Source organism: Mauremys reevesii, linkage group 9 (genome assembly GCF_016161935.1).
Source record: "Mauremys reevesii isolate NIE-2019 linkage group 9, ASM1616193v1, whole genome shotgun sequence".
In the NCBI taxonomy this organism is placed as follows: domain Eukaryota; kingdom Metazoa; phylum Chordata; order Testudines; family Geoemydidae; genus Mauremys; species Mauremys reevesii.
Window position 1 is genome coordinate 78,240,741 of NC_052631.1, and position 19,154 is coordinate 78,259,894.

Below are 19,154 nucleotides of genomic sequence, written 5' to 3' on the forward strand. Positions count from 1 at the left end.
ACAGACACGGCTCTGCCTGCCCAGAGCTTCCCACGGGAGGAATCGTGACAAACCGACCACGAAGAAAGCTCAATAACGTTCATGAAACGCTCCTTGGAGAGAAGCCAACAGAGCCCAGGCTTGGGCTGACTCAGGCAGCACCAGCGCCTGGGGGGAGGCGGGCCCAGGGCTCCACTACCCCCAGCCGTGTCGCGGGGAACAAGGGCGGGAGGAGATGGGGAGCGGGCCGTGGTGCTGGCAGGGGCCTCGCGGCGCAGAGCCGGTTCCGCTCCTACCACGGGAGGCGGGGGGAGGGGGAAGAAGGGGGCTCAACTCGGCCGGGGAGGCGGACGCTGCTCCGAGCCGTACCCCGGTTTCTCTAACCCCGGGGGGCTGAGGCGGGGCCCCGTAGGGAAGCCGGCGGGGGACACGGCCGAGCTCTGGACCTGCCCAGCTCCGCCCGCCCCGCGCTCAGAGGGTCACGGGGACGCCACAGGGGCAGCCCAGGCCCCCGAGCCAACAACCGGGGGAGCTCGGATCCCGCCAGCCGCGGGCCTGAGCGGCTCCGGAGAGCGGGCCGGGCCCCTCGGGGAAGCGATACCTGCCCTCGCGGAGGCCCCGTGGCAACGAACAGGCGCCAGCAGCCCGGGGCCGTGGAAAAGAACCGTCGCCTGCCTGAACCTTCGGCCGCCACTTACTTACCCTTCTCCTGCTCCCGGAGCTTTAACCGCCAACATTCAAACCTGCCCCGCCTGCCAATGGCAGGGCCACGACGTGATACGTCACCACGTACGGGAAGAGACGTGCTCCCTACATGTAACCAGGGGCAGCACGTAGGGACGGCGTCATCGACTCGCGCTTGGTCACATGATCTAGGTCGGTCTCGGTCACGTGATCGTGCAGTGGGCGCGGTGCGAGGAAGCCGGACGGTGAGGGGGGTATCGGGGCGGGCTCCCTCTGGCGGAGCCACGGGCCTGGGCGCTGTAGGACGGGGCTTCTCCGCCACCGGTGCGGCGGGACGGGCCCCGTCAGCTGGGACCGCGGGGCAGCCAGCAGCCTGCTCTCGCCCCGCCGCAGCTGGGAGCGCCGAGGAGTGCGGGGGCTCCGGGGCTCAGTGGTCCAGGCGCTCACGGAACGCCGCACTTTCTCCCTGCAGAGCCGCTCCCGCGATGGACAGCAGGATCCCCTATGACGATTACCCTGTCGTCTTCCTGCCGGCCTATGAGAACCCGCCGGCCTGGATCCCTCCTCACGAGGTCAGTGCTTGGCTTCCGGCGCTCTGAAAAGTGGGGTGCTGGGCCCTGGGGAAACTGGTTACAGCGATTTCTGCTGGGCTCGCACGAGCTGGAATGATGGTTCCTCTGAGAGCTCGGTTCTGGGTGAGCTGCCTTGGCTTCACCTCGGGGCAGTCTTCAGAAATCTCGTTTAAACCTTTACAGCTGTAGGTGGTGCCAGTGATTCTCTTTAAATGAGCTAAGCATTTACAGTCCCTTTGTCAGGTTCGGTAGATTGAGATGAAAATTGGATGGAGAATAGCTATTGTAATTGTCTGTAACCTTTTTTTAACATAAACATCAACTATTTTTGTTAAATATTAATTCATTTTACACCAACAGCTTGCTCTGCCCCACAGATGGCTAAGACCACCAGTGCTCTGCCCCAGGAGCATGTAATTCAAAGTCCTCATCCTACAACTGCAGATGGACTTCTGCATGGAACTCCATTAAAAACAATGGGGGTTCATATTAGTACAGAGATCCACCCATATACATAAATAAGAGATAAACCTGCTATAAATCAGAAAGCTGAACTAGAACTTACAAGCCACAACTTGATGTTGCTAGAAACTTCCATGAAATAAAATATTTAGTGAAAGCTGTGTTTTGTTTTGCAGTGTTCACAGTACTGAGCATAGTACAAGAGAATTCAAAGGTGAAATTCACTAATACCTCAAACTGCTTAATCTGATCTTTCCATCAAATATCAAGAAGCACAAAAAGTAAACAAGGTCATAATTTTTTTTCTATTTATCTCAGGCTTAATTAGTGACAGAAGAAATCTGTTGTAAAAGGATACATTTTACCTCTCCAAATAATCTTTTGAAACTTGTCCCTCTGTGTGTTCCTGGTGTCCTCTTCCCTTCTGTTTTAATTTAGGGGTTGCAGTCCCCCTTTATTACTATGGAGTTCCTATTTGCAGCAGCTGCTGGGGCTTTTTGGCATTGATTTGCTCAGATTTCCGACCAGCTCCAGCTATCACAGGAGCATCCCTTGACTAAAAATGGCAGTCCTCTGCCTTGCTTGGGGCTACCACACCCAGTGTCCTTGACTAATGCACGGAACCTGTTCCACCCATAGCCATTTCTTTCAAACTTGACCAAAGCATTTCCTGACTGCTGGGCCAATTAAGAACCAAACATTTCAGAGTGCAGGAAGTGATGCTGTGCCAAGGTGTTCTAGAGGAAAAAGAAACCACGTGACCTACTGTCCTTCCAGGTCCCTCATCTAGACTGCATTGATCTACAGCAATTGTGCCATATCCCGTGAAGTTTTGTTGTATGCATTAAAGGAGATACTGAGGTTACAACTTTATTTGGCCCTGGCCCTCTGAGCTAGACAGCGGGGTCTTTGGGTTTCTTGGGTGGACCAGAAAGCCTAATTTTTGGGGTAGGGATGATGCCTTTTATAAGAAACTGTCTGAGAATTAATGTGGTCTGCTTAGGGCGCAGTCAAAGCCCTGAAGAATCAGGGTCTAACCCAGGGGTGGGCAAACTTTTTGGCCTGAGGGCCACATTGGGGAATAGAAATTGTATGGTGGGCCATGAATGCTCACAAAGTTGGGGTGGGGGGGGAAGTGAGGGCTCTAGGGCGGGGATGAGAAGTTTAGGGTGCAGAAGGGTACTCTGGGCTGGGATCGAGCAGTTTGGAGAGCAGAAGGGGGGATCAGGGCTAGGGCAGTGGCTTGGGGAGAGGCTCAGGGGTGCAGGCTCTGAATGGCACTTACCTCAAGCGGCTCCTGGAAACAGTGGCATGTCCCTTGTCCAGCTCCTGCGCAGAGGCATGGCTAGGCAGCTCTGCAAGCACTGCCCTTGCAGCTCCCATTGGAGCATGTAGGAGCCACAGCAGGACCAAGCTGCAGCTTCCAGGAGCTGTGTGGTGCAGCCCCGACCCTGTGCCCCATCTGGAGTGCCGGAGTGGGGCTGAACCACGTGCTGCAGCCCTAACCCTGCGCCTCAGCCAGAGTAGGGCCAAGCCACATGGTCTGGCCCCAAACCCAGCGTCTCAGGCAGAATGGGGGCCAGCTTAAAATGGCCCACAGTTTGCCCACCCCTGGTCTAACCACCTGATTCAACACATCCTTTAATATTGAATTATAGTGGTTTAACACGTGATGCTGAGTTCTGGCTAGTACTGCCCTCCCCTCACAGCCTGCATCTGACAGCAGAGATCCTTGCTTGTCCCCAATGGAATAAGGCTGTCACACTAGTTGTAGTGTGGTAGTGCACACAAGCTCTATCAGGGTCAGGTCTCCATTGTGTTGGGTGCTGTACAAAAACATAGGACAAGACAGACCTTTCTGGGAAAGGGTACATAACACAAGTGGGGGTAACAAGCAAATGGCGGTGTGTGTTTTTTGGGGAGGAAGGGAAGGGTGATGGTAATAGGGATGAGATCATGCTGTAATGTAGCCTTGCTGAGTGTCAGCTGGTTTTGTGATGGATCTCCTATAGCTGTACCTAAGCACTTGATATCAATGACATGAGGAATCCCTGCTGGCCACCAGCCTCACCACTTTTACTTGGCAGCATACCATAGGTATCAAAAGTGCATCTTGAGCAGTGATAGCATGGAATTCCTGTCTGGGGTGCAGAAAACTCCTTGAGGGGATTATGTTCCCTGCTGATTTCAGGTCTCTTACAGCGGTTGTTGCATTTTGCAGAGAATTTGCCATCCTGACTACAATAATGAGTTGACCCAGTACCTGCCTCGCACTATTGTGCTGAAGAAGCCTCCTGGGGCTCAGGTGAGAACTCTGAGGGCATGGCCCTAGCCATTTCTACAGGCCCAGGTAGGGTTGACTGCTGGTTGGGGTCTGACATCAATGTATGCAGTCTGGTGCTTTAGTATGTTCTTGTTTTGCTGTGGCAAGTTTGCTTCACTCCAAGGCACAATATGCCCCATGGTGTGACTATCCCATGGCCTCAGGGGATGGGAGATATGGGTCATACACAAATACTGTCTTCATCTACCGCTTCCTAGGGAAGCTGTTAGCAGTGAAGGATCAGTTCAGGCTCACCTCTCCAGGCCCCTGTCATGAAACAGTCTCATTCCACTGAGAGGTGAAAAATCCTGCTTGGAGACCAGTCCACAGAGAGAGATGTTGGTGGGAGGAGGTAACCCCCCTCTGAGAAGGATATCATCCTTCTGCACGTGCTAAGGAAGACATTTTGGAGGCAGTGGTGGTGAGTTGTATGGGCCTGTGGTGCCTGTGCTCCAGGAATATTCAGAGCACAGGGGCTCAGCTCCACCAATGTTCAGAGGCTAGTCTCTCCCCTGGTCTTGCCTGCCATCCCTACACGCCTCCCCCAGAGCATCTCCTAGCCCCACCAGCTGCCCTGAGCGATTTTAAAAGGGCCTCAGGAGCCACCACCAGCAGCACAGCAAGGCTAAAGCGGCTTCCTGCCTGCCCTCACTCCATGCAGCACCCCACTCCTGTAAGCGGCTGGCACATCCCTGCAGCCCCAGGGAGTGCAGGGGTGTGTCTGCGCACTGCCCCCGCCCCAACTCTGCCATTGGAACTGTGGCCAGTGGGAGCTGTGGGGGTGGTGCCTGCAGGCAGCAGCATGGGGAGACCCCTTCCCAGGAGTCACAGTGCATCCCTCATCCCCCCTCCCAACCCACTGCCCCAGCTCAGAGCCTGCATCCAACCTCCCTCCCAGAACCATAGGCAGTTGCAGGGGGAGACTTGGACCCATTTTGGGCATCATCAAAAATTATACAAACCTGCCACCCCTGGGAATGGGGCTCCTGTTACCAGGGTGACTCCCTCTCCTACTTTTATCACTTGTTAAAATGTTTCCTAGATAATAAACTGAAATTGGGGGCCAGGGCATGAGAGTTCTGCTGGCATATTCTTGGGGGATGGCTGACACTTATCCCCCCCAGGCAGTGGATGTCTTGTGGTTGAAGCACAGGGTTGGGACTGAGAAAAGCTTGGGGTTAAATTCCCAAGTGGGCCACTAACCTCTACTGTCACTCCCCAGCTGTAAAATGGGGATGATGCTTCACAGGGGGGTGCAAGGATTGCCATAGAGGTGCCAGTAGAGATCCTGAACGCTTCAGGGTGTTGTCTGAACCCATGGGTAACAGCTGCAGGATCTGAAGGCCTTTCCCTGCTGCCACTGGAGCAGAAGTCCCTGTAGCTGGCAGTTGTTCACATTCCACTTAACTACTAATCCTATTTTCTTCTCACAGCTGGGCTTCAACATTCGAGGAGGAAAGGCCTCCCAGCTGGGGATCTTCATCTCCAAGGTACATCAGTCCCTTTGCCATTCTCTCTGCCACTTTGTCTAGTGCTTTTTGGACAAGCTAAACCAGCAGAGTTTACTGATTTTGGGCTGATTTAGACACTGCCTGGAGCTCTAGAACCCATTGCTGTGAAATACCAACTGCCAAAGGATCAGCAATTGGGGACAACCTGGACTATACCACATCTGATTCCAACCCCTTATCCCTCTAGCTCTAATAAATCTCAGTTCTGACCCAAACCCCACACCCTGCTGTTTTGAGTGGAGCAGAGGTGGACACCACAAAGGGGAAATACAGAGGCTGAGTGGTACTACAGAGCTCTGGGGGTCTAACTTGACCTGTTTGGAGAGGGAACTGTGGACTGGTGGCTCTGCATAGTCTGATATGTTGGTTTGACTGACTTGGCATCTCTTCTCTTTCATTTCCAGGTGATCCCTGACTCAGATGCACACAGAGCAGGGCTGCAGGAGGGAGACCAGGTCCTGGCAGTTAATGATGTCGATTTCCAGGACATTGAGCACAGCAAGGTGAGAGCTCCCCTTGCTGCTGCTAGGCGATCATAGTGCTTGTATCCATTTGAAATACATAGAGAGAAGGGGGTTTAAGGGAAGTGAGGCAGGAGGTATATGCAGTGAGAACTGATCCTACCCCATCACAGCATCACCCCAGCCTGCACTAACCTGTAGCATGGCATTTACTTTATAGCTTTGTCCATTAGCTAGAGCAAGTCTAGGAGGCATGCTCCTAGACCTCTATTCTTGACTCACTGTGCCTGTGGGCAGCTCCCATCTCCCCACCTATAAAATAAGAGAATGATCCTTGTCTACTGTGAGATTCTTCAGTAAGAGCTCACTCTTGATTTAAAGAAGTGAGCAACCCTAAAATGAGAAAAGCACAGAATTGGTCATCACAAACCTGCTATAGGATAAGTAGAGGAGAAGCCCACTATCCCTTCCTTAATGTGTTATGGTTCAGGCCTGACCCCCTAGAAGTTGATTGGATGCTAAAGCATTGCACTTAGAGCAGCAGCAGCAATCAGTGCAAGTTGTGTACTGGGGGGTTGGAACCTCCAGCTGGGTTGGAGGGGTGCATTGGGCCAGACCCCTCTGTTCACGTAGTGACTCCCTTGCTGCTTCTTCCAGGCTGTCGAGATCCTCAAGACTGCCCGGGAGATCATCATGCGAGTGCGTTACTTCCCCTACAGTAAGTTCCTGTTAATTCTCTCCCCCATGACTCAGCTGCTTCTGAAATCCTGATTGTGAAGCCTGATGCCCTGCATCCTAGCAAGGGACTGTGCTAACTCCAGCGGAACAAATACTAAAAATTTAGAGTCAAACATAGGATTAGAGTAGCAGGCTGCTGATCAGAAACAATTGTTGCTTTGATCTCTCAAGATTTTACACTAGTCAAATACAACAGTAAATGAATGACATCAAGTACCTGCATATAAACTGGTCACGTCCTAGCAAGACAAGGTTTAAACAAACAACTGACCAGCTTAAACAGGTTCTTGGAACAGCAAGTTCTAGAGCACACAAGCAGCAATTTTAGTCTAAACTCAGGAATTGGTTCAGTAGATATAATTTGAATAACTAACAGTGGATGCAATTGTTAAACTTTCTCAGGGGAGGAAAGATGCCAAATAGAGGTGGCTCTTTAGAATGGAGAGTCTTTTTAAAAAGGAGACTGAGCAACATGAGCAAGTTTTTAAAGCCTTAGGAGTCTACATGCTAAGCAACCAAGGTACAAAGATGCAAGAAAACCCAGGTGGTAAAATGACATGTTCAAGGTTCTTTGAGCCAAACGAGTATCCTTCAAAAAGTGGAAACCCAACCCTAATGAGGCCAGTAGAGAGAGGCAAACTATGGCAGTCGAATTGGATGGAAATTAGACAGCGCAAATAGCCAGGGCCACAACCAGAAAGATATCCTTTAAATGGGAGATGTAGGATATGAGTGTGTTAAACCCCACAAGTCTATCAGGAAATCAAAAGGGGTAGCTAAAGAGGATGAGGATATTGCAGGGAAGCTAAGTGATTTCGTTACATCAGTCTTCACGATGGAAAGTGGTGTGAGATAGTGCCTCACCATAGTTAAGATCAGGTGTCTGGACTGGAGTGTCAAAGGAAGTGCTAGAACAAGCTGACAAATCAAAGGGCACCAAATCCCTAGATTTATCTCTACTTTCAAGAGTGCTGCAGGAATTTAGGAATGAAGTGGCTAAGCTGCCAACAAACATGCCATTAAAATCAATTGCTAGAGAGCAGTCCAGTGAGTGTTGTATTCAGGCTGATCCTGGACCTTAGACCTGTCACCCTTACTGTAGTAGCATCAATTTCCTTACTACCAACTGGACATAGTTCCATATAGAGCAATGCCTGCTCTCAAATAGCAGCACCTGAGCCCCTTCTGTTTGTCCTACTCTATCAGCCTCACTAATGCCTGCTTTTCCATTCCAGATTACCAGAGGCAGAAGGAAAGAACTGTTCACTGTCCCTGATAAGGTCCCCCTAGTAATGGCTGCTCTACCCTGCAGTTCATTGGGTCACAGCAAGATGACTCTGCTCTCCTCAGCATTGGGGAGATTTGACACTAAACTAGATTTTCCTTCAAGTTTCAGCTTTGGGCAGAGGTGTGACTGTCCTGCTGGCTCTGTGGGTCTCAGCTCCCACAAGATCCCAGCTCTGCTCTCTGTACTGATGGACCCAGCCTCTTCCTGCTGTTTACACCATGGAGTCAAGGATGTGGCAGGACAGGGAGCTGGGCTCTAAGCTCCAGTTTCTGGTTCAGGCACTGCACTGTAGAGGTTGATAGAGAAATGGGGTATGGAGGATGCTGGGGAATGAAGGATGGCTTCTGTAGCCAGAGTTGTATCCATGGAGTGAGTGTCTGGGCTAGTAGGTGATTGCTTCTTTTAAAAGGAGATTCTTATGGGGTGCTGCTCTTGCCCATCTCAATGAGGTGTGAGGCCAAAGAGGGTGGGTCTGTATACATGCACCATGTCTGAATTAGAGCACAAGATGATGGGGCTGCGGTGCTGATTCTAAGCCAAGCACAGAGCAGACTTTTTCTTTCCAACATGGTTTTGAATGTCTTTTGCCCTATCCATCATGCACTGCAAAATTGTACAACACTAATGAAGCAGCTACTGCTTGCTGTGTTGGTGGGAGAAAGTAGCTGGCAGAACCTGGCATGGGCACAGCCAAGCTGCTGTCTGCCATTGCCAAGATAGGTGCCTCTGCACAATTCATTATCCACTGGAGTTTCCTTTAGAAGTAGGCCCTGTACTTTGTTCACAGCACAGTAGCACTTGAGCTCTGGGGAGGCAAGAGGAATAAGTGCTCTGTGGTAAGAGAACCAGGGGGGGCAGGGCAGGGCAGCAATTACTGCATAGGAGATGGACTCTGCCTTGTTCTCATTGTTCAGTGGCCACTTGCTGCAGCCTGACCCTGCCATCTTCACAAATTCTAGAAGATGAACAAATTGTTCAGCCCCTTTTATGGACATGGCTAGAAATCATCCTCCTCCTCCACCCCTTCTGCTCCTTTCTAGGGCAATGGATTGATTGGTTGGGATCCAGGGAAGAGAGAGGCGGTAACATCAGTGAACTTTAGTATTGTGTGTCTGTCCAGCCATTTTCCTGGATTTTAAGATTAGGGCATATGTGTGTATCCCATCATGACTTCACGAGCAGGGGGGGAAGGGGAGAGCTTGAGTAATTCTTGGGACTTGTTTCCAAATCATGCTTGCTGTGGTCTAGCACCAAACAATTGTTTTGCTAGGTTCCTTGTGTGGCACTGCTGCTTTCATTGTTAATATCCACCACATCATCAGCAGGAAATATTTATCTACTGAGGACACATCCATCATTCTGCACTATCACACCATTTGTCCCTTTACTATTCTCTCCTGTTAAGATTCCCAGCCAGCTGTAAAGGGGAGGTACCTGCACTCATCCATCCCTCACATTCGATCTATGTAAGCAAGTCACACAACCTACTACTGAATTAACTGGATGTTGGCTGTTTATGAAGCGAAATAGAACCCACCATGCCCTATGTGGGGAAGCTTATTGCAGTTCCTCTTAGCAGCTGACTTCTTGGTAGGAAGCACAGCACTGAGGTGGTGTCATTATCCTCAAAGTTTCTTTGCTCTTGCCAAACAGGATCTGGGGCTAGGTCTGCCTTCCTGGGCTGGGATTTGTTCTATCGCTTTGTAGGCACCTAAAAGTCTTAATAAAAATAAAGTTAGTTTTGAAGTCTGGCTCCTGTACTATGTTTTAATTCCCTCCCAGGAAATGAATGGTCTGATGAATTGTACCCGCCCATCCCACACATGGAGGAAGTACAGCCAGCACAGCTCAATTGACATCAGCATTGGAGGCTAAAGTTACGTGCAAGACTCTGTCCTTAACTTCTACAACTGCAGGCACTGAAAGGGACCCTTGGCACATATAGGGACACTTTAACAGTTGTCCACCATTGTGATTACTGGTTCAGTTCCAGAGGTGGGAACCGCAGTGCAAGCCAAGCCAAACACTGAGTCAATTTGACTTTCTCTGACAAGGAGTCTGGGATGTGCCACTTAATCTCCCCCCCCCCCAGCAGCTGGTGTTCTCACTTCTGCTGGAAGTTCTAGTAACCACTGCTGTTAGCAACACTGGGACTGTCTCTTCAGAAGGGTCAGACTGCAGGAAAAAAGCAGCTCTAGGCCCAGCTTTTGCACCTACAGGCCAGGGTTAGCCAGTCTTCTCCCCACCCCCAGTGCTTTGGACTCAAACCAGGGAATAAGGAGGTGAAAACTGAGGACAGAACTAACAATTACTTGTTCTCAGTAACAATCTTCTATCAAAACCTAACATGAGCTGGCAGCCTCACTGCTACAGGCCAGCTGCTGCCAATAGGAATAATGCCCTGGGGACAAGGAACCCAAGGCATCTCCACAGCAGAGGCAGGTGAAAGTAGTGCAGAGGGCCCAGGCCCTTCCCTCATACTGACCTGCCTTTATAGCACACCCATGGACACAGTTCCACTGGCCTGGAGAAGGAACACAAGTCTGTTATCATTACAAGCCAATCTCACACCCCACAAATCCAACAACTGCCTTCAAGATTAGTTTCTCTAGCTTCATTGGTGTCACCTGCTTGAGCAGGCAAATATCCTGGGGGAAAGTTCAATGAGCAGTTCCACACCCAGCCTCGCAGAGCCAACACCTACCATGTGTTGCAGAATGGAGAGTGCAGTGAGCAAATAGGCCTGGCAGGACAGAGCAGTGCTCAGCACAAACAAGTGTATTTGCATAGGGTCTTTTAACATGAGACTCCAATAAGGCTCACTGAGGGGCCTATGGCCAGAGGCCCCTGGGCTGTCCCTAACTTACCTGCACACAGATGACTACAAACCCAGAGACAAACCCTAAAAATTCTCACTGAACATTCAAGCTGCTCATCCTATTTGTTAAGAGCAGGATCCTCAAGTGCAGCACTAGCTCCATCCATTTTACACCTCAGCTCCTGGACTCAGTCAACCTTACCATGCTCTAGATGTCCCTAAACCTCTGACTGCTAGAAGGTGGGACTAGACAACAGGGGATGGATCACTCAATAAATTGCCCTGTTCTGTTCACTCCCTCTGAAGCATCTGGAACCTGCCACTATCAAAAGACAGGATACTGGGCTAGATGGATTCTAGTCTGACCAGTATGGCCATTCTTATGTTCTTACTAGAACTGTAAATTAATCTCAGTTAATGCATGTGATTAACTCAAAAATTAACACTTTTTAGTGAGCATTAATCACATATCTCTGCAGATGGGACTCAGTAGTGGCCAGGTAGGCAAGGGGGGGGCCACTGCTCAAGGCACCATGCTCAGGGGGTGCTGCTGCATGCCTCTGCCACCCTTCTCCACTGTGGCTCCCACCTCTCTGCCCCTGGCCAAGCTGCTCCCGACTGGGAGCCAGCCTCCTGTGCAGAGTGGGGTGTGGAGGCTGACGCTGGGGTATTCCCCTCCCCTTGCCCATGTAGCCAGTCACCACTGAGCTGAGTCCAGGGAACGGGGGAACTTTGCTGCTGCTGGTGGCTCAGAAGTAAGTGCTGCTGACAACAGCTGCTGCTGGCTGCAAAGTGCTATGCTGAAAGAGACAGTGTTCTTCCAATACACACCAAACCAAAACTATTGGCAAAAATATGTAAATAAATGGTATTATATTGTTTAACAGGGTGATTAAAACTGCAATTAATCATGACTTTTTTTAAATCTCATGGTGTTTTTTGTTTTTTTTTAAATCATTTGGCAGCCCAGTTCTTACCACTCCAAGTCCATTTCCTGTCACCTTGACAGCAAAACCAATCTGCTCCCCTGAGACTTATTTGCATCTGTCCCTTTCCAGCTACCTATCACATCACCCCATTCAATACAAGCCTGCTTTGCTGGGGTCAAGTTCAGCCCTGGGGAAATAGGGTGACATCCCGAGTTACGGCAATAATAAACTTGGGTCAGTCTTTAAGGCCTTCTGGGGCACGCTCCTCCCTCCTGCACTGGAGTTGAATTCCTCAGCTCTGTCAGGGAGCATCACATGAACTCTGAACAGGCAAACAGGATTCTCCTCTCTCCCCAGAAGTGCCCCAGGAGGTAAGGATGTCCATCCACCCCAAACTCACCCCTGTTGCCCATTTCTGTAGGAGGGTACGTAGTCTAATGCTATCCAGTTCTTAATGGCTCTCAGAATACACAGGCAAAAACTCTCAGACTGGGGCAGCATTAGCACTTCAGGGAGCAACTCTCACCAAGAGGCAGCACAGCACAGTTGGCCTGATGCATTATGGATATTTTTACCTTCATATGAAGCAACAGGTCTTGGTCACAGTACAGAAACAGGAGTACTTGTGGCACCTTAGAGACTAACAAATTTATTTGAGCATAAGCTTTCGTGGGCTACAGCCCACTTCTTTGGATGCATAGAATGGAACATAGAGTAAGGAGAGATATATGCATACAGAACACGAAAAGGTGGAAGTAGCCATACCAACTCTAAGAGGCGGTATGGCTACTTCCACCTTTTCGTGTTCTGTATGCATATATCTCTCCTTACTCTATGTTCCATTCTATGCATCCAAAGAAGTGGGCTGTAGCCCACGAAAGCTTATGCTCAAATAAATGTTAGTCTGTATCTGCAAAAACAGGAGTACTTGTGGCACCTTGGAGACTAACACAGCTGCTACTCTGAAACCTGTCATAGTACAGAAAGGATCATCGAGCAGAAGAAATTCATACCAGCCTATCAGATGTCACTGATAATTTTCCCCAAGATTTACCCTGCTCACTGCGATAGCTGTCTCAGCACAATGGGCCCCAGGTGCTCCAAGCTCCCCATGCAGCCACTGTCCTCTGTTCCCATCCTGATGGGAACGGACACCCTTCTATGCTTGAGACCTAAACATGGTCTCTTGGCTCATGACAGGAAGAACTACAAACCCTGGGCATAAAAATACATTTCCCCCCTTTAATGTAAAACTGTCAGGAAGAGTCCAAATACAGTCTAGTGCAGTATTGCTCCTGGAAGAGAACCAAGCAGCATCAGTTCTCAGAGCCACTGTGGTCTCCCCTCTCGTCCTTCACCTCTGACAGGCTGCTCTCATCAATGTTCTCCAGAGAGGCAGCGTGCTGGAGTGCCAGGTCTGACAGCATCATGGTGGGGAGCTCGTTCTGCTCAGGATACAGCCAGGGCTTCACACTGACATTGTGCTGCTGTTTCCAGGAGGGGTATTTCAAGCAGGCCTTTTGCATCTTCTTCAGCATCTGAAGAAAGCAGAAAAGGGGACCAAGAAAATGGAAGCAGCCTGAATCTGACCACTACCAGACCCCCTGCATTTTCTTATGTACTTAATGCTTGGGAAAGGGTGGGTGCTGTGCAGTTACCTGAGCCAGGTAGAGGGGGCAGACCTGAGCGCATGGAGAGACTAATACTGTACAGTTCCATACAGGAGCATTTTCCATTTGTTTGGATAAGCAATCAGTATCTTCAATAGATCTAAGGATCTCATTGTGCTTCAGCTGCTTCTCCTCTAGGAGGCAGACAACTATTAGCCCCATTTTACAGATAGAGAAATAGAGGCTGAGCCAAAAAGTCACTGACACCTTGGTCAAGTCCAAGGACAGAGCTGTGGACAGAACCCAGGATGCTGACCCATGCTGCAATCTTGTGTCTCAACTACACCTCATGCCAAATAGATTCCCCCAGTTATGCCCTGCAATCCTGACCTGTGCCTTCCCCACTACTACAAGAGCTCAGAGGATGCTGAACCTCAGAATACAGAAGCCGGTGGTCACAAGCTGGGGACCCCAAGACAAAGCATTGTGCACAGGTTTTTCACCTCTCTGATGTATCAGAGGTCTGTCATTGTCAGATGCTGGACTAACCGGTCCAGCACATTCTAGTATCAAATCCAAAGATACCTAGAATGCCCCCATTCTCATTACTGCTCAGGTCTGTACCAGAAAGTTGGAGGGGCTGGAAAGTCTAAGCACACGTTAGATCTCCACTAACTGCCAGCCCTTTCCTCTAACCATGAATGATGGTTGATCCTTATTACCCACTACTCAGGAGCTCCTTCACTCACCCTTGGTGCCAGGTACTGGGAAGCTTTATTCACAACCCACTTTGGCAGTTTCCCTAATGCATAAGAGAGAAAGGTGGAGAAATAGAATAATTAGTGAGCCATGGCAGAAAAATGCTGCATTTGTGCCAGGGTGCAACTGCACGCAATGCTCCAGCCCCTCACCAGGGTACAATTGTGAAGCTGCAAGATCATCTCCATGGCAAGTTGCAAAGTGATCCTAGATGGATGCCTAGGAGGGAAATGTGTGGAAAGAAAGCAATACAATTGATGCCCTGTATAAGGGAGTAGAATTTCTGTTCACCTAGACCTGAAGTTGCCTCATCCCCTTGCACACCCACAAGGGATACAGAACCATACTCACCTTTGGGGTCCACCTGAGCCAGGTAAGTCAAGGTGCAGCTGTTTGGTCCAGTCGACTGCACCAAGTATCCCGCCAAGATAGAAACAGCCCTTACCAGGTCCTTTCGGGGAGGATATTGCTGTATGGTGAAATCAGACACTCAAACTCTGTCACCTTCCCTGGACTCTCGCTCAGACTTGGTGTTATACACACAGGGCAATGGGACTAATCTAGAGGCTCAGACACGGTGCTTGGTCTGTAAAGAGTTAGCTGTGCAATACATATCCCACAATAATAAAAAGGTCCCTGCACACCCAAAGGGACACAGGGACTGGCTACATACACTCTAAGGATATGTCTACACTACCCGCCGGATCGGTGGGTAGCGATCGCTCTATCGGGGATTGATTTATCATGTCTACACTACACATGATGTAAACGTGATAAATCAATCCCCAGTCACTCTCCTGTCAACTGCTGAACTCCAGCAGTGCGAGAGGCAGAAGCAAAGCTGACGGGGGAGCCGCAGCCATTGATCCAGCGCTGCGAGGATGCGACATAAGTAATTTTAATTCGATCTAAGATACGCAACTTCAGCTACAAGAATAGCATAGCTGAAGTCGATGCATCTTAGATCGATTTCCCCCCCCTAAGTGTAGACCAGGCCTAAGGCATCAGTAAGGGGTGGTAGATAAACAAGTGTAGCTCAGGTTAATAAGAGCCAGAGTCACATTCTGCTCAGAGCATCCTTAACTTGTAATCCGGACAAACGCCACCCAGCTCATGACTGTAGCTGTGGGGTGGAGTCATTCATCAAGGAGGCATCTGAGCAGGTACTATTGAGAGTCCTGTGGGAGCATGGGGCCATGTAATTAAACTCTTCCCTCCCACTGACTCACCGGGTGTTTGACAGAGAAGTTGATGATCATGTAAGATTTATCCACAACCTGCCAGGATCGCAGTGTCACCACGTCTCTGTTCTTTAAGGGCTTTGGACACTTCCCTAGCCAAGAAGGAAGCAAAGTCACTTCAACTCACCAGTGATAAGAGTTGCAGGAAGTGCAGTCACACTAGGGGGCGGGGGGGGGGGGTGTTCTACCTTGCCTGCACTCGGCCCTCAGGTGAGGGTAGTGATCTCTCTGTATCTTGCCACCAATGCCTCCCCTCATCTCTTAAGAGCCCAGCTGATCTTTCTGTTAGCAGCCTCAACAGATATGCCAAGGATGAAATGAACCCAGGGGACTGAACTCCCCTCTCCTGTTAGAAAGTCCAGTGGGCTGAGGCATGGGAAGCTTGCCCTACTGCTGACTAGATGGTATCTATTCAGGGCATACAGAATGGGTTCAGTCTTTGCTCCTTCCTACTCAAGGAAACTGGATGGTCCCTGCACTTCTTTACTCAGGATTTCAATTCTCTGGGGTTGATCGCACATCCTGCCGCACTCAGCCAAGCAGAGCAGCCCCCAAGCCATCACTCACAGGAGTAGTAGCCCACATCAGCATTGGTGGCAAGCCGGGCAATGTCATGTGTGTCAATGACGTTCATGTCCCACTTCCTGCGATACTCAATGTCATGCAGCACATCATATACCGTCTCCGCTGGCACATCTTGGATGTCAATGCAGCACTGCAGGCAGGAGCAGGACCACAACCACAGTCAGATCATTGGCTGGCCTCACCCCCATACTACTGATTGGAGTAGCTGACTTGATCCATGTCTAGGGAAGAGCTCCTCATCCTCAGCTGGGCTCCCACTTGTGGGGAAGTGTGTCAGCCAGGCTAACACTACCCCTTTACAAATCACTGGAACCCTCCACTCAAAACACTTTACAAATTTCCCCTCACAGTGGGTTGATATGATGAACAGAGAGGGAAGCAACTCACCTAAGATCAAAAACAGGGATAAGGACAAAGAATCCATTCCAAAGTAACAATACTTATTGCTCTTGAAACATTCAGCAGAGACAAATGCAAACAGATGAGTGTTAAAAGCCCTATCCCATAACTAGACAAATCTCAGTCCACACAACAACCAGAATCATGAACAAGCAGCACATGGCACAGGCTTCCATAACTAAGGTACCACCACACATGCTGGTGCAGAAGAATGGAGAAGGGAAGTATGTAAGCAGAGCAAGTCAGAGCCCGACACTATGTTCCAATCTCCAGATAGAAGCAACCAGGCAGACAGTGGAAGTATCCAATCTTACACAGATGACTCCAGTGTGGAGATGCACAGTAGGCCCCCTCAATGGCTTGTGGCTGACCGGAATTCAGGGGCAAATAACAGGTCTGGGAGATCCCAGAAAGAATAGCTTTCCCATTACTGGTTCAGAGAAGCTGCACCTCTCGTTCCAATCTCATCACTCTGTACCAGACTTCAGTCACTTACAGTGGTGTTTGTCAATACAAGTCAATGGTTTACAGAGAAAGCATAACTCAGGCTGCATTCTCAAGGCTGGTGCAACTCCACAACCACGCACTACATTGTTCTATACCACGTGGGCAAAGACGACTCCTGTGGGGAAGGCTATCACCAGGGCAGATGCCTTGATATGAAGAATAATTAATGCATCTCACTGGCCACTTTCTTGGGAAGTTCATATCAGATTCCTGGGACCCAGAGACTGGAGTGACAAGTGCCTCTGGGTCACAGATGTGTCACATGGCAAAGACAAGGGCCGTGTGAATTGCATACCAGGGAACAGGGACACCAAAAGCCATACAAGATGGTGACAATTAGCACAAATGGGCTTCACTACGTATTTTAGAGTTAATCAGTTACTCTATTCCTGGCACAGGCACCGGCCAAGCACCTTCTGGGGCAGGAGCCCAGCAACTCCTCCGGTGCCCAGTTTGTGTCTCCACGTGACACGATCCCCGACTCCCCCCCAGACGACATTAGACCTCAGTTTGAGATCGGGAGCCAGGACTACAAATAGTCCAACTCAAGGTGAGTGGAGCCTGCGGTGCCAGATCTGCGCGTGGGGCCATCCAACAGCTCCCGCAGCGAGCCCGGCCCCCAGGGGAAATCCAGCAGCGCAAAGCAGCCGCCAGGCTCCTGCAAGTGCCCTCTCCCAGCCCCCCACTCCGTGCCCTGCCCTGCCACCGCCCGGCTCACCTTGACCGTGTGCACGGCGGGGCCGGCGGGCGGGGGCGGCTGCACCCAAACCCCGACACCCTCCCGGCTGTATCTGCTCTGCCAGCCGCGCTCCGCCTCGCACTGAGCCTGGAAGGCCCGGAAGGCGTCGGCGTCGGGCACCTGCACAGGCTCCATAGGCGTTGGGGAGCCGGCGAGGTCAGCAGCGGAAGGCGCCGGACGGGTGGACACAAGTGCCGGCAAAGGCCCCACCCGCTCGCAGCCCCATACGCAGTTGGCGTAATAGCTCCCGCCCCTCCTAGGTTCGCCCAGCTGTCCCCGCTCCTCATTGGCTTCGCTTCGTTGAATCAGCCGCCAATCAGCCAACGATTCCGGCCAGGTGCGCCCCGCCTGCCCCGCCCTACCCGCTGATTGGCCGCGATGTCCGCGGCTTCTTTTCCTGGTTGGACTGCCCCCCCCCGCGGAACACACCTGCCGCCTCGTGACTGGTGAAATTTAAAAAAATCAACGGCGGGTTCGGAATTAGATACAGTATGAAACAGGCCGCGCCCCACGTGGCCAGGAGCTGGGGAGGGAGGGCTCGCACTCGGGCTCGGATTGGCTGTTGGGATGGAGTGTCTGGTGGGGATTGGCTCCAGGGGGAACAGCCGGGGAGCGGGGTGCCCCTGCGAGGAGCAGGCCTGTGGCGCCGCGTGGCCTGTCCGTCCGTCCGCCCCCTGCCCCGCCCCTTCTCCGAGCCCCCTCCCTCTGTCACTCCCTGTTCACCTCACTCGCTGGCTCGTTCTCACCGGGCTGGGGCAGGGTGTTGTGGCGCGGCACGGGACCGGGGGGGGACTCCAGCTGGGGGTGAGGGAGCTCTGGGCTGGGCGGGCTCAGCTGGCGGCTTGGGATGCGGGTTCCAAGAAGCACTGGCCTCAGATGGCTCCAGGGAAGTGGCAATATGTGGCCCCAGCTCCTAGGCAGAGGGACGGCCAGGAGGCTCCCCGTGCTGCCCTGCGGTTCCCAGCCAATGGAAGCTGTGGAGCCAGCGCTCAGGTTGGGGGCAGCATGTGGAGCCCATGGGACATGTTGCCGCTTTTCAAGAGCCAGGCAGGGAGCTTGCCTGCCAGCCCTGCTGCACTGCCAAACAGACTTTTAATGGTCAGAGTGTTGCTGACCAGAGCCACCAGGGTCCCTTTTCGACCAGGTGTTCCAGTCGAAAACCAAACACCTGGCAACCCTAACCACAACCAGGGTGTGCGGAGCTGGCCCACAAGGCTGCGATCTCTGAAGTCCATTAGCTGCAGACACTCTAGTGATGGAGGAGTAGGTGGCCTGATTGGAGCAAGGCAATGAAATAGCCTTAGCTGTCTGTGTTGTAACTCTTCATGTAGGGAGTGGGCACTCAGCGCTAGGGAAGGGTGCCCTTGGCAGAGCTGAAAAAAATAAAGAATAATAGCACTAGAAAGACATCACTACATGCAGGATTGAAATGTAGCCGGACCACAAGCCCAGCGTCTAGGCATTGGCACACAACCAGTCCAGCCCCTACTTCCCAATGCCAGTGAGACTCATTCGATTCAATGCCCTGGAGTTACCCACCACTGGGGAA

General features: G+C 51.2%; 3 protein-coding genes across 8 annotated transcripts in view; 1 reads left to right on the top strand and 2 right to left on the bottom strand.

The window, feature by feature from the left end:
* The window catches only part of KIF4A (kinesin family member 4A), a 42,299-nt gene extending 41,162 nt beyond the window's left edge, over positions 1-1,137 (bottom strand). For 2 of the 4 annotated variants that reach the window (XM_039487462.1, XM_039487460.1), the window contains exon 1: positions 682-1,137. The gene's annotated coding sequence lies outside the window, so the exon portion shown is untranslated. Of the gene's footprint in view, positions 1-580 lie in introns of all 4 variants that reach the window. The other 2 variants (XM_039487463.1, XM_039487461.1) reach the window with 2 other exon arrangements.
* On the top strand, positions 805-8,647 carry PDZD11 (PDZ domain containing 11). Of its 2 annotated transcripts, none has more exons than XM_039487468.1 (7): positions 805-855; positions 1,136-1,235; positions 3,919-4,002; positions 5,454-5,510; positions 5,936-6,034; positions 6,650-6,710; positions 7,966-8,647. In XM_039487468.1, exons 2-7 carry the CDS (start codon positions 1,149-1,151, stop codon positions 8,004-8,006), a joined length of 429 nt encoding a protein of 142 aa, XP_039343402.1. In that variant the 5' UTR covers positions 805-855; positions 1,136-1,148; the 3' UTR covers positions 8,007-8,647. The 2 variants fall into 2 exon arrangements, with proteins under 2 accessions (XP_039343402.1, XP_039343400.1); XM_039487466.1 differs by having other exon boundaries at positions 824-908.
* A 324-nt stretch (positions 8,648-8,971) lies between these two features.
* Positions 8,972-17,882, bottom strand: LOC120371574 (START domain-containing protein 10-like). 2 transcript variants are annotated; one of them, XM_039487465.1, is made up of 8 exons: positions 17,585-17,882; positions 15,943-16,090; positions 15,364-15,467; positions 14,486-14,603; positions 14,125-14,177; positions 13,124-13,303; positions 10,504-10,542; positions 8,972-9,737 (listed from the first exon to the last, which is right to left on the bottom strand). In XM_039487465.1, the coding sequence occupies exons 1-7, from the start codon at positions 17,738-17,740 to the stop codon at positions 10,510-10,512; spliced, it is 792 nt and encodes a 263-aa protein (XP_039343399.1). In that variant the 5' UTR covers positions 17,741-17,882; the 3' UTR covers positions 8,972-9,737; positions 10,504-10,509. The 2 variants fall into 2 exon arrangements, with proteins under 2 accessions (XP_039343399.1, XP_039343398.1); XM_039487464.1 differs by lacking the exons at positions 8,972-9,737; positions 10,504-10,542 and having other exon boundaries at positions 12,994-13,303.
* Between the last annotated feature and the right edge of the window lie 1,272 nt (positions 17,883-19,154).

Coding starts and splice junctions, on each gene's coding strand:
- LOC120371574 (XM_039487464.1), bottom strand. CDS start 17,740: ATGGAGCCTGTGCAGGTGCCCGACGCCGACGCCTTCCGGGCCTTCCAG. Junction 16,091..17,584: donor CCGCCGTGCACACGGTCAAG/GTGAGCCGGGCG, acceptor TCCTGCCTGCAG/TGCTGCATTGACATCCAAGA. Junction 14,604..15,363: donor ACTTCTCTGTCAAACACCCG/GTGAGTCAGTGG, acceptor TTCACCATACAG/CAATATCCTCCCCGAAAGGA.
- PDZD11 (XM_039487468.1), top strand. CDS start 1,149: ATGGACAGCAGGATCCCCTATGACGATTACCCTGTCGTCTTCCTGCCG. Junction 4,003..5,453: donor AGAAGCCTCCTGGGGCTCAG/GTGAGAACTCTG, acceptor TTCTTCTCACAG/CTGGGCTTCAACATTCGAGG. Junction 5,511..5,935: donor TGGGGATCTTCATCTCCAAG/GTACATCAGTCC, acceptor TTTCATTTCCAG/GTGATCCCTGACTCAGATGC.